The 14,393-nt window shown below is 37.4% G+C and overlaps 1 protein-coding gene across 1 annotated transcript in view; it reads left to right on the forward strand.

The window, feature by feature from the left end:
- The window catches only part of KITLG (KIT ligand), a 57,289-nt gene extending 43,305 nt beyond the window's left edge, over positions 1–13,984 (forward strand). The window contains exons 7-10 of the mRNA XM_037390126.1: positions 6,303–6,412; positions 6,906–6,982; positions 8,463–8,546; positions 9,941–13,984. Of these exons, the coding sequence (XP_037246023.1) occupies positions 6,303–6,412; positions 6,906–6,982; positions 8,463–8,502 (227 nt within the window). The 3' untranslated portion in view covers positions 8,503–8,546; positions 9,941–13,984. The remainder of the gene's footprint in view (positions 1–6,302; positions 6,413–6,905; positions 6,983–8,462; positions 8,547–9,940) is intronic.
- Positions 13,985–14,393: the final 409 nt, after the last annotated feature.

A 14,393-nucleotide genomic window follows, 5' to 3' on the forward strand; every position in this document is an offset into this window, starting at 1 on the left:
CTATCCTAAACTGAGTTGAGGGTACTCACGTGGACAAGGAGATTGTCTGTACATTGTGTTTTGTCAAACCCAAGCTTGACACCAAACCTGAAGACAGTCTCCACATTTGCTTGCTGTGGTCACAGTAGGGCCAGCTCCCGCGGTCAGCATGCTCTCAGCTGAGGTCAAGGACAAAGTCACTACACTTCTGCCAGGCTGTAATATTCTCTCTGGTGGGCCACCTCCGTGTTTCTCATCTCTCTTGGTCAGTGTGTTACCTGACTGGCCACTGACAGATAAGAGAGCCCAGAATTGTTGCTGTAAGAGCCTCAACATTTCCCGTCAGGGGGTCAGAAGGGGTATAGGAATCTGAGATGAAGAGAAACAGCTTTTTGAAGTTTCAGGGGCTTTTAGTGGCATGTGTACAACAAGGTGAATACCCTCTGGAGCTTTCCACGTGAACAAAAGAAGGGGATTTTCCTTAGAGGTTCCTTAAATGGTGATTGAAGCCTAACCGTGTTGTTATTTCCCATTTTGCTGTTTGCTGGACGCATCAGGTTGACAATATGTATCTCTTTCACAATTTCCCCCTTTCACTTCACAAGCCTCCATGTTAACTAAATGTGTGATGATGAAGTGTGAGGCTGGTACTCCTTGTGCTTAAGAAAACATGGGCAAGAAATCAGCCTGATGTAGCCTGGTGGCCACAACGGTAACTCCTGATGGTGGTACAGATACTACTAAGATTGAGGTTTTTCTCACCCTCCTTTTCTTGGAATGTGTAATCTAGTTATTCTCTGGGGTTTTATCACCACACACGTTATCTCCGAGTTGGCTCACAGCTGCTGCCAGATTTGAAGCCCTTCCTGATTGCTTTCTAATTAGGATAAGGTCTTAAGTCATCATTCCCCAGAATCATCTGAGTAGAAGGTTGGAACAAAATCCACCTTCAAGTCCTGCTGCCAGCCTGCCTCTCCAGAAAAGAAAAGTCTCACTGCCATAAATTCCTTGCCAAGAGGTCACAGAGCTGGCTGTAAATAGCCTGATGAGCCCAAGGCCAATTATGAGGCACCAGGAGGGGGCTAAAGAGTGCATACCTATCTGTCTCAGGTCTCAACATGTGATAATTTTTGCTGTCACTGCTAGAGGAAGAAAACTCAGCTGCAGCCTGAAGCAATGGGAATGGATCAAGGAGCCAAAAGAAAGACAGATGGATTACAGAAGCAGTTCAGATGAAAGGAGTTTGACCCAGTACAGTAACAGGAGGGAGGCCAGGGAGCGCAGCGAAGTGTGGCACCTGTGTCTGTACTGTGGAGGGGAGTACAGAAGTGGGTTTATTAATCTTGTTTTATAACTGGAACTGATAATCACATAGGAAAAAAGCCTAATTAAAATAATGCAGTAAGTCAAAGAAATTGCTTGGCTGGCCATATGCTGTACAGGTGTGTTTTAACTGATTAGCGTTCAGTTAAGCAATTTACTGGAAAATTGGATATCAGTTAACAGCCTTACGTACAAATGACATGAGGACTGCCTGTCTGGTGCTAAGGACAGTTTGAACTGATAATCAGATTAAATCACATTAAGTTGGACATTGGATGCTGACTGGTTGCACTTTCGTTATTTGGAGGTTTCTTTGCAGGGAGAGACTTGTGGCATCTTTATTGGCATCTCTGTCTTACTAAAAACGGTCTTCAGTACTGATTTTAGTTTTGTCTTGGCTTAATTGCTGAGAAAGTTTTCTTTTTTGCTTAATCTCCACCTTTTTGCAAGAAACAACATGGAATAAACTTTATTACTTCCTGTGTGCAGACTCCCCAGCACAGGGGACCTTGACTGGTGGCTTCAGTACTGTTCTGAAAACAGCACCCCTAGATTCAAATAGCAAAAGGAAAACATTTGGAGAAGAAGGAAAATCTGAAAAAAGCTTCTTCAAACACAAACTACTGCAATTTTTTTTTTAAATGACCCTCTTTAATTTTACACAGTTTTAAATTGAGCTATTTAAAATTAATGGTTTCTAGACCTTTTAGAAGTATTCACTGTTTGCAGAAGAACCCCTCCAGATTAATAATACATTTTGAATCTATTAATAAAGTCTGTGCAGTCAGATGACTTGAACTGTGCTTAATTCTAAATTCAAATTAGGCAAACCTGAAGTACATCATCTGATAAAATAATTTGTTAAATAATTATCACAGAAATTGTGTATTAATATCAGTTAGCTAAATTACGTTTTTTTTCATGTTGTTGCTACAGCTGTTCAAAGAGTCATATTTCATGACTTCATTGTTATTACATGACAATAAAATTAAACTACTATAATAGAGTAGATCTACACCAAGGATCTTATCCCAACTAAATGTAAAAGAGAACAAGTATCTCATTCTAACTTTTCTTGAATGACAATAGTGTTGTTTTCATCCTTGTAACACTGAATATATATCTGTGGCATGTTCCCACTCCATCTTTTCCCCCATAAAATTCTCAAAACACTCCCACTCCTACCTCCAATTTATTTAGGCTGGTTTGTTTTCTTCTTTGTGTTGCATGACTGTAGTCCAATTTAAATTCCTATTAACTGTTTATGTCCCAGTCTTATTGATGTTTGTCTGGATCATTATACCATGCATAGTCTAGAGAATTCAGATGAGATGGTTCCTATGTAAATAACAAGTGTCAGGATAAGAAGTCTTGAGTCCTGATCTTTTCTTACAGTGGTTGCACCAAACAACATATAGTAGCCTTTTTTTTTCACCATGAGATGAATCTCATGTTGCTCCAATTAAAGCTTGAACTTACTAGAACTTACTATCTGTTACTAACACTTCTCACTCCATTTAATGCCATAGTATCATTTATATTTTCACAGAAAGTTGAGTGTTACTTTATTGCATTTTTGCCTATAATTTCCTCACAATAATTTAGCTTTATTATTCAGTACTGAACAGCTCAAAGAATGTGTAAACAGAGATTTCTGTAACTGTTTTTAGAAAGAAGGTCTCCTTTTTTAATTAAGCAAAGAATGCCAAGGTTTAATTTAGTAATTGCACAACAATTTGAAAATGTTCACCCATGGCTTAATGCAGTTAGCGTTCCCTTCTGTGCCTTTGTTCCTTTTTCCAACTTCATAGTTAATGGAAAACCCTAATGAATAGGTGAGAGCTGCTCTGCATTTTTTTAGATAAGATCTTGTGGTAATTGTGTTGGAGCTGAGCAGAGGTAAACTGAAAATTCTTTTGAGACATATATGGAAAAAAAAATGGAGTCAGTGCTTTGAATCATAATTGGTTGCTAAACCTACACACATGGCTCAAGGTGGAGAGCAACTCAATAACTTCATTGTGTAGCTCTGTGGCTTTTAATGTAAATATATTGTGTTCACAGTTTAACATCCCAAAGTCCACGAAGACTATACATAAATCAACATCTGATGAGCTCATTTCCTTAGAGGATCTTCCACAAGGTGCAGAGTAGAGAGTTCTGAGAGGTGCTGGCCTGCTTCCACTCCTCTTTTGCACCTTACTGGATAGAGTCTATTTTAAGTGAATAATACACTAACTGCAAAACCAGCAGTTCCTCTGGCATTGCTCAAGGAGTTCAGAAAGTTCCTGACACACCTGGTTCCTCCTATTCCTTCTACTCTGCCTTTACAACTATTGGGAGTGAGAACCTTTCTGTGTACAGCTCTAATGTTTCTAACAGAAGAAAAGGTCCTATGGAAGGCATAAAAACCTATTGGCAGCCAGGTTGCTTTCATTATCTCCCTTTTCTTTGTTAGGACATAGGTGCCCAGGAGGTTGTCCAGACTGAAAATTCTCCAACCTGTTCTATTTTAGATGTTACTATAAATAAAAGGCACAGACTTTTCAAGATACTTTTTTTCTGGACTTGAAAGTGAAATTAAATAATCTGTTGTTTACTTTTTAAGGTACCTGTGGGCTACTTAACTTTCAAATTAATTCATACACTATCAAGTTATGAAAAAAGTCTGTTGTCATTTTTCACAAGTAGGCTAGGGGAAGTGTCACATATTTAGGCTCTGTCCCTGGGTTGCGGGTCCCCACATAGAAAGCTAAATTATGCATTCCTTTCAGTTCTTCATAGATGCTGAAGAAAGCATCCACATTGGAGATACCTTCTCAGAAATCAGATTTTTCCACTTTTAGGTACCGTATTGTAAAGGGAACTCTTCTGTTGTCTAAGACTCCCTAAAGATCGTGAAAAATAACAATAAAAATGAGGGTGCTAGACTGTCACTGATCACCCTGCATATAGATCATGTCTCTAGAAGTTCATGTAAAAATCAGCATGCTTGCCATGACATGCCGCACAGCATTGCAGAGTAGGCAGAGGATTTTTGAGGTTTTACACTCCACTGTAACACGTTATCAAATAAATTATGCTCTATATGTGACCTGAAGACTTTTTTATTATTATTTTTATGTCACATTTCCATTTATTTTTGAAGTTTGCAGGGCAGAATCCAGAAAACATGATGATCCTCATAGGATGTACATAAATCAGTTGTATAACTCTGTGGTCTGTCACTGGGAAGAATGGCTAATGGTATTAGTCAAATCAATGTTGCACTTTTCCTGACTACAGCACAAGAGCAATGTAGGAATTTTCTTCTGAGAATATGCTGAGAACACAGATCAGATTAAGTAATAGCAATAATTTTTTTATTTAGATGTTCAGGCTGGCTGTACCCCACTTGAGTTTGTCCAGATTACATGAAAATAATTTCTGCAAGCAAGCCTCCTCTATGCCTAATCTGGGATGGAGAGTTGGAGAAAAAATATGCTCCTCCAGTGAATTTCTGCTCTTGGCTTTAATGTCTGAGGAGAGAGAGGCAGACTAATCAGTAGCCTCTCTTTTCAGCTGATGTTCACGTCTGTAGAACTTTGCTATCTTGCCTTTATCTGTAGACAAATTTCTTTCGTGGTAAGATAGCGTCAGTTCTGCATGACCAATGTTTCCTTTTAGTGTGCTGAGTCTACCAGCTCTAAGTAAAATTCAAGCCCCTGAAGTCAGAACCTAGAGTTTGTAAACAGTGTATGAGATGCAGAGATATATGTAGTGTATGAGTATATGTTACATAATTTTTGTTTTACTTTTTAGTTCTGTCTATTGTGACTCTAGAAAACAGCTGAATTTGTGTAAAAATGTCAAACCAGAAAACCTGAGTTGAAAATGAATTGCTAGTTAATTATGAGAATGCTTCTTTCTAAAGTGTTTTCTTAGGGGCTGTTTAGTAATATACTAAATACACATTACTTGACACAGTATATCATACTGTGTGTGCTTAGACATTTGCTGTTTGCATGAGATACACAAATTTCTGATGCTATCAGTCCATTTTCATTTCTGTATCTAATCATCTACACTTTTCCAGTGCTTACTGCTGGTTCTTTTCCTGGAATCTGACATACACTCACCATTTGAGTTGCAGACACCAAATCTTGAGATGAACCAAAACTGGGTGGATGGTGTCTAAACCAGCAGTCTCCTGTGGCTCACTTTGCATTTCAGAAGGTGGATCCCAGGGAGACTCTGTAGGACTTTTCACATCCTGGTTCTGATTAAATAACTGGATTAAATAACTAAAATTAAATGCATTTTAGTCACAGCATGTGTACAGCTTCCTGTGAGCGGAATGGAATTGTTTGTGTACATAAAAGACTAGGATTGGGGCTCTTCCGTATAAAATGTAAAAAGCTAGCAAGAAATAGTTGCAACATAATAACACACAGCTAGACTGCAAGGTACAAGGATTTGATCTTACTGAAGTCAGTGCGACCTTTCCAGGCAATCATTAGAAGTGTGGTCAGGCTTATTTTGTTATAATCTCCCTCAAGAGGCCTCATAGCTAGTCGTCCGTTGATGGCAAGGCAAAGCGTCTATCTGCAGTCAGTGGGATGTCTCTCATGGAATTTAAGTGAATGCACAAAGTGACACATGTATTGTCTTCCAAAGAATTACTATGTTACAAAAGAAGACCTTCAAAAATTGATAAACGGAAAATTTTGAAGTGCAGGCAAGAAAAAAAATTCTGTAGAAATGTTGAAAAGAGAATTAGTGTTGGGGCTCTTCAACACAGCTATTTCAGAAATGGGAGGAGCTTCCCTGTAGTCAAAATTTTCCTGTGAGGTTTTGTATGAAGTGCACCTCATGTACACAGCACTTTGAAGTATCTTTTATGCTATCTACATTGCTGTTATGCAGGTAGTGCATAAAAGCGCTCTTGCTAGTAGTGTTGCCCTGAAGATAGTTTTCTGCTATAAATCTGTCTTAGCTAACAAGAACATCTGTAATTACAGAAGAGGCACTTGGCTTCATTAGCAGCTCCAGCCTGCAAGGGATCAGCATAGCACTGACATCATTGCTGTCTCTTCTTATTGGCTTTATTTTGGGAGCCATATACTGGAAGGTAAGAATTACATTTGTTTACATAGGGATAGTACATTTTGTAGCTATGGGGAGGCAGGGAAAACAGAACCATTCTGCATTTGAAAGCGAGATGTCTCTTTTGATCTTCACTGAACTGTGGCATGCAAACGTAAATTTTATATTGTCACATGCTTGAATTCCACCACCAAAGTGCAAATTCTGTCTAATCAGCATGATAGCTGTCTAATTGGAAATTAAAAACATAGGATTGCCCCAATTTGCCAGTTCTCCTATTGTATCTTGAGAAGAGGATTATTTTGGTTTTGCCCCTTGTGCCCCTGCCTACAATACAAAGGCTTTGATAGTAAAATTATACCAGTAGTAAATGTATGTTGGAGGACAAGATTTGGCCTACATGTTGCAAGATGATTTTGATACTGAAAATCTGAAGCAAACTGAAATATACAACATATGTTTAGGGAGTTCTTAATGCAGGCTTTACAGTATTTATATGTAATGCATTTTCTTCCTAGAAAACACATCCCAAATCCAGACCAGAAAGTGATGAAACTACGCAGTGTCATGACTGTCAAGAGGAAAATGAGATAAGGTATATTGTTTCACTTCATATTCTTATGTACAAGTGTATCTTTGAGAGCTACTTCCTGAAGGTTTCTCTCTAGCTCTGAGACAAACAGAAAAACTCAAACACAAGGTCATCCTGTAGATGTCAAATTTGTGCTTAAGGTGTGTCCTTTAAATAAGCTTCTAGTTTGAGTATAAAAATTTATATGGAGGAGATTTCTGTGTACAAAATGTGATTAAAGAGCCATTACCTTTGCTTTGTCTGTCCTTACTCCCACTATGAGAAAGGATTGCTGAGTCCTTTAGGGGAAGCAACAAAAAAAAGTTAATTTTGGTATTTGCTGTATGGTGTAAAGCTAGGCTGATATTATGTTAATAAATAGAAAACAGTGTCTTCCTGGCTGTGCTCCTAAATCCTTCTAAATATTTTCTACATTGATATTTTTTATGTTCTTTCACTTTTTTACATTCCCCAGGGTATGTGTATATAAGCATCTGTGTTTTCTGGGCCTTTTTTAATGTTCATAGAAAGTTAATGAGAACTCATTCAAATTCTAATAACTTCTTAAGGTAGTCCTGATATGATTCACCACTCACTGCATACTTAAACACTACTTTATCTGATTTTTACACAGAAAAAATTCTGGGTAACTCAGTCAATCAAATATACCTTAGAAATTGTTGAAGACATTCAAAGTTTCTTGGACATGACTTGGGCAAAGTCTGAAATTCAGAAAAGCACTTCAGCATATTTTAAGTCAGAATAATTCATGCTAAAGCATTTGAGAGTATTATTTAACCTTACATTTCAGGGTGTTTGGTCAAATTTTAACTGTGAGGGATTAAGGGAAAGATCTGATGCAGATGGCAGAAGGACACATCTTACTCTATAGGCTTCTCACACTGTGAAATGCCTGGTGCTGCCTGCTGTTGAAGGCAGAAATAGGTGACTCTGACCCATCAGTTTGGTCACAGGACCTGAAATGTTCTGTATTTAAACTTTCTAGAATAATACTTTCTTTAAAAGAAATTTTCTTGTACAGTACATAGAATGGAAGACACTGTATTCACCAAGTATAAGTTGCTACAAATAACTCATCCTGCACCTCATCCTCACAGGTATTAAATTAAAACTTGTGAAATGGAACATACATCTTCCTTTTAACTTCACAGGACATATAAAACATTGCCATATAGGAAGAAAAATAGGAAAGAGGGAAGAGGAAACAGTTAAATGCAGGAGATGGCCTTTAACAGGAAATTTAAACAGGTTACGTTCTCCATCAGACATCTTCTTAAATATATGGCGTAGGCTTTTTTTTGCCCTCCTCCCTGAGAAATTTGTAATATTCTTCTTTAACTAGAAAGGCCTAATAGCAAACATAAAATCTAATACTTTGAGTTTCCCTTTATTGTAACTAACTGATAAACCCTTCCATTCTATTTCTTTGAAACACTAGCATTGTAGTAATAAAGACTTTTTTTTTTTTTTTTTTTCCCCCCAGTATGTTGCAGCAAAAAGAAAAGGAACATCTACAAGTGTAGCTGTTGCTTTTTCTCCCTCAACACTGTTACTGTTTCATGTATTGGTAAGTTGTTACAGTTGAGGGTCTTACCAGATGCTTAATAACTTTTGGCTGCTGAAATAAAAAGTGATTCAGGGTCCTTATGATGGAAAAAAAATAAAACTTTTCAGTGGGCTTAATTTGTACTTAAGGTCTTCAGTAGTTAATGTAATTAATCCTGTATCATTAATTTAAGCATTTGACTTTTAACCTGAATGTTACAAAATGAAATATGCCAGAATTTCAAAATGAAGGGCAGCTACTGCTTCTCCTTTTTGGCATGAGAGCTGATGCAGAGAAGTCTTCAGCTGTTGTCCTACAACTGCTTCAATGCAGAGTGACCTAAAAAACACAATCCTTAAACTAATGAGTGTAAGAGAACAGGCCAAGTAAAGCTGAGCTTCTATAAATTGTTGCTTACTCAGCACAGTCTGCAGTCTCTGTAGCCTTATCAGATACATCATTCTTGCTTTAGTATGTAAGAGTGAGCAGCAAAGGCAAGTGAGCTTTCTCGGTCCCAGCTGTCCTCTACAGAATGGTGCATGTCTCTGGCAAGGGAGTTCATACCACAGGAGTTGTGTTGTACTTAACTCACAGCATCTCTGGCAAGGGTCTGGAAGATTCAGGCATCACTGAATGCTTCATTTTATATCAAGGGTCCTCAAACTATGGCCCACGGGCTGGACACGACCCCCCAGGGTCCTCAGTCAGGCCCCCGGTATTTACAGAACCCCCCTGCCCGGGGTTGGGGGGGAAACCAAGCAGCCGCAGATGACTGCCTGCCACTGCATCCGCGCACCGGGCCCCTGGTTAAAACGTTTGAGGACCCCTGTTTTATATCATGAGGGGAAAAAGCAGCATAAGAGTATAACAGGCAATCTGGGTTTTGCAGTTCATCCTGTAGCAGTCACTCTCAGGTGTATTCCAGGCTGTCCATTGTGATCAAGTTGGCTACAGCTTGAGAGATTTCCAGTCCCCTTAACTGCTTTGTTCTGCTCAATGAGAAAGAAAATCATCACTGCACTGGACAAGTCATTTGATTTTTCCAAAGATATAAACTCAGTGTGATATTGGTATGTCCAGACGACTTCAATGGGAAGTTTCCTGCCAGAGATTGCCCAGATACCAAAATGCACAAACATAACAGTTCTGTAAAACCATGAGAGTTGTTTCATCACCACAGATTACATCAATGAACTTTTGCAGGCAAGTGTGTTCTTGGACAGGAAAGCACATCTTGTAAAAATACTTTTTTCTTTCAGAATAAAGGAATGTCTATGCAAGTGTTGTTGAACTTAACTATTGCCAGAAACATAAGGAAAAATATCTATGTTTTATGTTTGTGAAAAGTTCTAGTGTTTAGTAATACAGAGAGGAAAACTAATCAGCAGAATTATAATTTATGTTTTTCTCTTCAGGCAGGTAACAGTTCCATGTTCGCTTCATAAATGAAGCACCTTTAAACACATTCGTATTCCTTCTGGAGTGACAGACTGAGTCTGCATCTGTTGTTGCTGCCCATGACTCCATAGACATGATACAGAAATGAGGACAATTTGTCACTGTGAAACCAACACTGAATTGAACAACAAGAAGAGTGTGTGCTTAGCAGGACTGTATCTTATGTGAATACCTACCTTGTGTGGCATTTGAGGAGTTTTAGTTGCGTTAGTACTTGCAGCTGACTCTGGCAAACAAAGTACATATCCTGAATAAAAAGCATCTTTCAAATGTCTCCATATGTAATCACTAAAAGTCATAAATACCTGTACATCCTTAATTTAAGTTCTGTGTCCTCTACCTTACCTTGGTGTCTTCAGATGGAGTTCTCTGAACTGACAGAAAATGCAGAAATGGATACAGCTAACATACTCTTCAATATTGTATATAAAACTTGAAAGCAAAGTCATGCCATGGACCTATGTTCTAGCCTTTTACTTATAGGGAGCTGTGTTTATACCTGGCAAAGGTCGTGTGTACAGCAACATGTGGTCTCTGTCACGTGCCAGGTGGCTGGATGCCCACCCTAGAAAGCCTCAAGAATTCATCAGCGTTGGTGGTCGCTGTTCAGGAGAAGCAAATACTGGGTGAAGACAAAGTAAACAGGAGGTGAATGTACCTCATGGAGCTTCAAAGCATAAAGAGTAACTGCTGGGTGTGTGAACACAGGTGAAATTTCCAGCCATGCCAAGGGAAGGGCGAGTAAAGAGTCTGAATTGCGTTCAAACATCAGAATAAGGACAGACCCACAAAATGCATTTTAAATGCTGAAGATTCATGCCATTGATAACTTGTCTTTAAATGTACAGCATAGAAAATCTGAAAGATCCTGAGAGTGTATTTAGCTTTTACTTACATCAGCTGTGATTAATGTTTGCATTGTGTTTTAAGTGATCACTAAACATTAATAATCTGGATCTCCACTCTTAAAGTTAATTCTCTCAAAAGAGAAAGGCTTTGTTTCCCACTTGTCTTCTGCTGTTATAGCATCCAGGAATCCTTACAGGACTGATGTGCAGACATGCATTTTCAAGTAAATCCTAAAAATACCATGGTAAAAATTACAAGTGTAGTTGTGCATGTTTTCATCTTGGCTCTTTCCAAATAATGGGTATGAATTATTAATCTGTATTAGGGTATTGTACTGCAGAAGGTAAAGGTGACTCACTTCAGATGACAAACTGTTGTCTGTCATCAAACTAACCAGATCAGCAAGAGTTTTCATTTAAGTAACTTGAAAACTTAAAAAAAGCCCCACCACCCTTTTAATATTTTACATAAAGTTGAAGTTCTCTTTAAATTATATAGTTACTTAATTTTTTTAGGAATTCTTGTGGAAATTTTAACCATCTGCTGAATTTGTTGAGAACCACTCATAAAAAGAATACGACATACATATAATATATACTTGTGTGTGTGTGCGTGCGTGTGTGTGTGTGTAGTAATGGTAAAACTGATTTTTCTTTCATACTCACCAAAAGAAAAAAACTCAGAACCTTACTGTGTTTGATGACAGAGCTTATATGTGCATGTAGCCACGCCACGTAGATTTTTTACCCTACTGAAATCAGTGTCAAAACTTCTCATGAATTCACTTATACAAGGATTTGATCACATGGAACTATTTTTATTTATACTGAGGCCTTTTTGCACTTCTTGGTTGTAAGAAAAGGGCCTTCAAGTCCTGCTCAGCTAGTTACATTTACATTAAGAGAGCTTTGGGGTTTGCATCATCTGAGGAACTTCTCTTAGACTAGATCAAAAGAAGCTTAGTGCAATAATTTAGCCTTCATTTTTTTTCAGAAAATCTTGAAGCACTCACCAGTTAATAAGAAATAATCAAGGTTGCTCATCACTTCCGAAATGCAAGTGCATTGCAAATTTTACCTCTGCGAAAATCAAGACAGCAGAATTTCCCATCTGCAGCTCAGTCTCATTTGATACTGCGTAGTTCTTTACTCACAAGGCCCTCAGACTTTGTGTTTTAGACTTGTTTAAGAGTAACCCTGGAAGAAATGTCAGCATGACCCAACTGATGGGAAATTTGTACCTTATTGGTAATGTGGAGAATAACTGGGTATTGGTTTTTGACAGCGGAAAAGTATCCACAGTAAATGGAAGCAATTATCCTTACACAGTCTACAAAAACCTTAATACTTCATATTGCTATACAATACATTCTCAAAGCAAGCTTATACATTTGAAGTTTTACAGTATTTTTCCTACATTAAATTAAGCAAAAATCTTTTATTTATTAATGGTTTTTCATAAGAATGTTCATTTTCCTTAACATGTTTTTTCCAGAAAATCAAGTAATGTTGGACATTGGTATGCCCCAAATTATACTTTGATATTTAAAATGCACAATGTTTTAGGCTCCTTAGTCTAGTGTTTGATACTATAGAAAATATCAGTCTTAAATTGAAAAATACATTAAACCCAGATAGACTGCTGCAAAATGTTCGCTTTCAAGAGTAACATTTTGAAATAGTAACTAAGTCACTTTCAAATAATGTCAGCTACTCCAATCTTTCCCATGGAGCAAGGCAAATTTAAGGCTACATGAGAACAGAAAGAAAAATCATGTATAAACCTTCCAGCTTCACATCACAAACATTGTTCTTTGAATATGCACCAAAGTAGTATGACACAGGGAGTAGCAGACCTGTTGTTGGAGCCCATGGTTTTCCTCTTCTCTGCACCCCCTTTAGAGAGATCTGAAAAAAACATCGGTTGCTCTCAATCATTTTGCAAAGCATAAGGACACTTCTAGACATCAGTGGATAGAGTGGATGGCATGGCACTTGGGAATGCGATCATGAAATAATTGAAGGTTTCTGTGCCTAATTTGTCTACTCACTGAGGAGGCTCTTACTTTGAACATAGCGAAAGTCTGATAGACTACTGACTTGTAATCTTTGAAGTCAATGGAAATAGAATAAGTTACTTTTCAGTGGGAGTAGAGATGGCAGAAAAAGTCCCTCAATTGCTTGTTTACCTGGTTGTAAGCTATTTAACTTCTCAAGAGTGATCAATTTCTCAGTCTTCTTTTTGGGTAGATGGAACCCAATGCATTAGATGCATTAACACAATTAGAAAATGAACACCCTTTCACTTAAAATGTAACTGGGGAAAAGTGAGTGTTGTATTTTTTATACAGAAGTTAACCAAATTTGGTTTTCAGATACCTGTGGTTTTGTGAGAAACTAATATTTTTAGGTTTCCTTTGGAGTAGTTGAACTTTGCATGCAATTAATAGTGGCCTTGTGAGAATAGAAAGCAGATAGTGATATACTGAGTAACTCAATGTGCTACTTTAGATGTTTGTTTACTTGAAGAAATTAATGGTACTTATTTCATCACAAGGTCATTTTATAAGTAAGCTTATGAAACGTGCTATACTATGGAGTATGTGTACAACCTGCACATTTTTTAGAATCTGATCTCCACCAGCTCTGTTTTCTCTGTTGCTCTCTCTTTGGAATATGCTGAAACTGTTCAGTACACACAATACAACTATTAAATTGAAAAGCTAACTATGTGCATAAAATGCAGGTATTTTGAGTTAGATTTACATTTAAGAACTATCCAACATTCTTCAATTCAGGAATCTGATTCAACTCTATTAAATGCAGATCTACAGTAATGGTGGCATGTTGCTATTATGTTATCAAATTGATGGAACGCAGAAACTTCAGACTCTTTAGTGATAGAGACACAGACGTTTGCTGGTTGTATCATGGGCAAATTCATTTATTTTAATGTAAATGTCAGCACAGTCTTGCATAGTTACATTCTGACTGAAGGTAATCAACAAAGTTTATAAAATGTGATGTGTATGTATATATGTGTCCTCTTAAAGATAGATGTTTTCCCAGATCCTTTTTTATACTAGTTCAAATTTGGAATTTACATTATATACATATACTTTATTGTTCTAAATAAAGATATTATGCACTGCCAAATAATTAGTATATTGTATTGTGTCAGTCCCATTTAAGACTTTTTTTAAGTCCTGCCATCTCCTGGAAGAATTTTCTGCTGGAATGTACGCTACTAGATGCAGACTTCTTCATAATACATTCTATTTCTTAATCATGCATTTTTGAAGTCTTGTGCCACCAAAGTACATGTCCTCATTATCAGCCTTCAGTGCTGATCCATAGTGTATATGTGATTTTGAAAATTATTCCAACCTTAGAACTAAAAGCTTCCTGTAGCTCCCTAATAAGTGCCTTTTTTTTTTTTTTTTTTTTTTTTTTTTTTGGTGGTGCCTCACTTTAGGCAGTTTTCCACATCCCATTCTTGCTCTTAGGCACATATTGGGATTTTAATTTAATTTACCACTAAAAAGTCTGAATGTTGTTGATG

This window comes from Falco rusticolus, chromosome 5, assembly GCF_015220075.1.
Source record: "Falco rusticolus isolate bFalRus1 chromosome 5, bFalRus1.pri, whole genome shotgun sequence".
Lineage (NCBI taxonomy): Eukaryota > Metazoa > Chordata > Aves > Falconiformes > Falconidae > Falco > Falco rusticolus.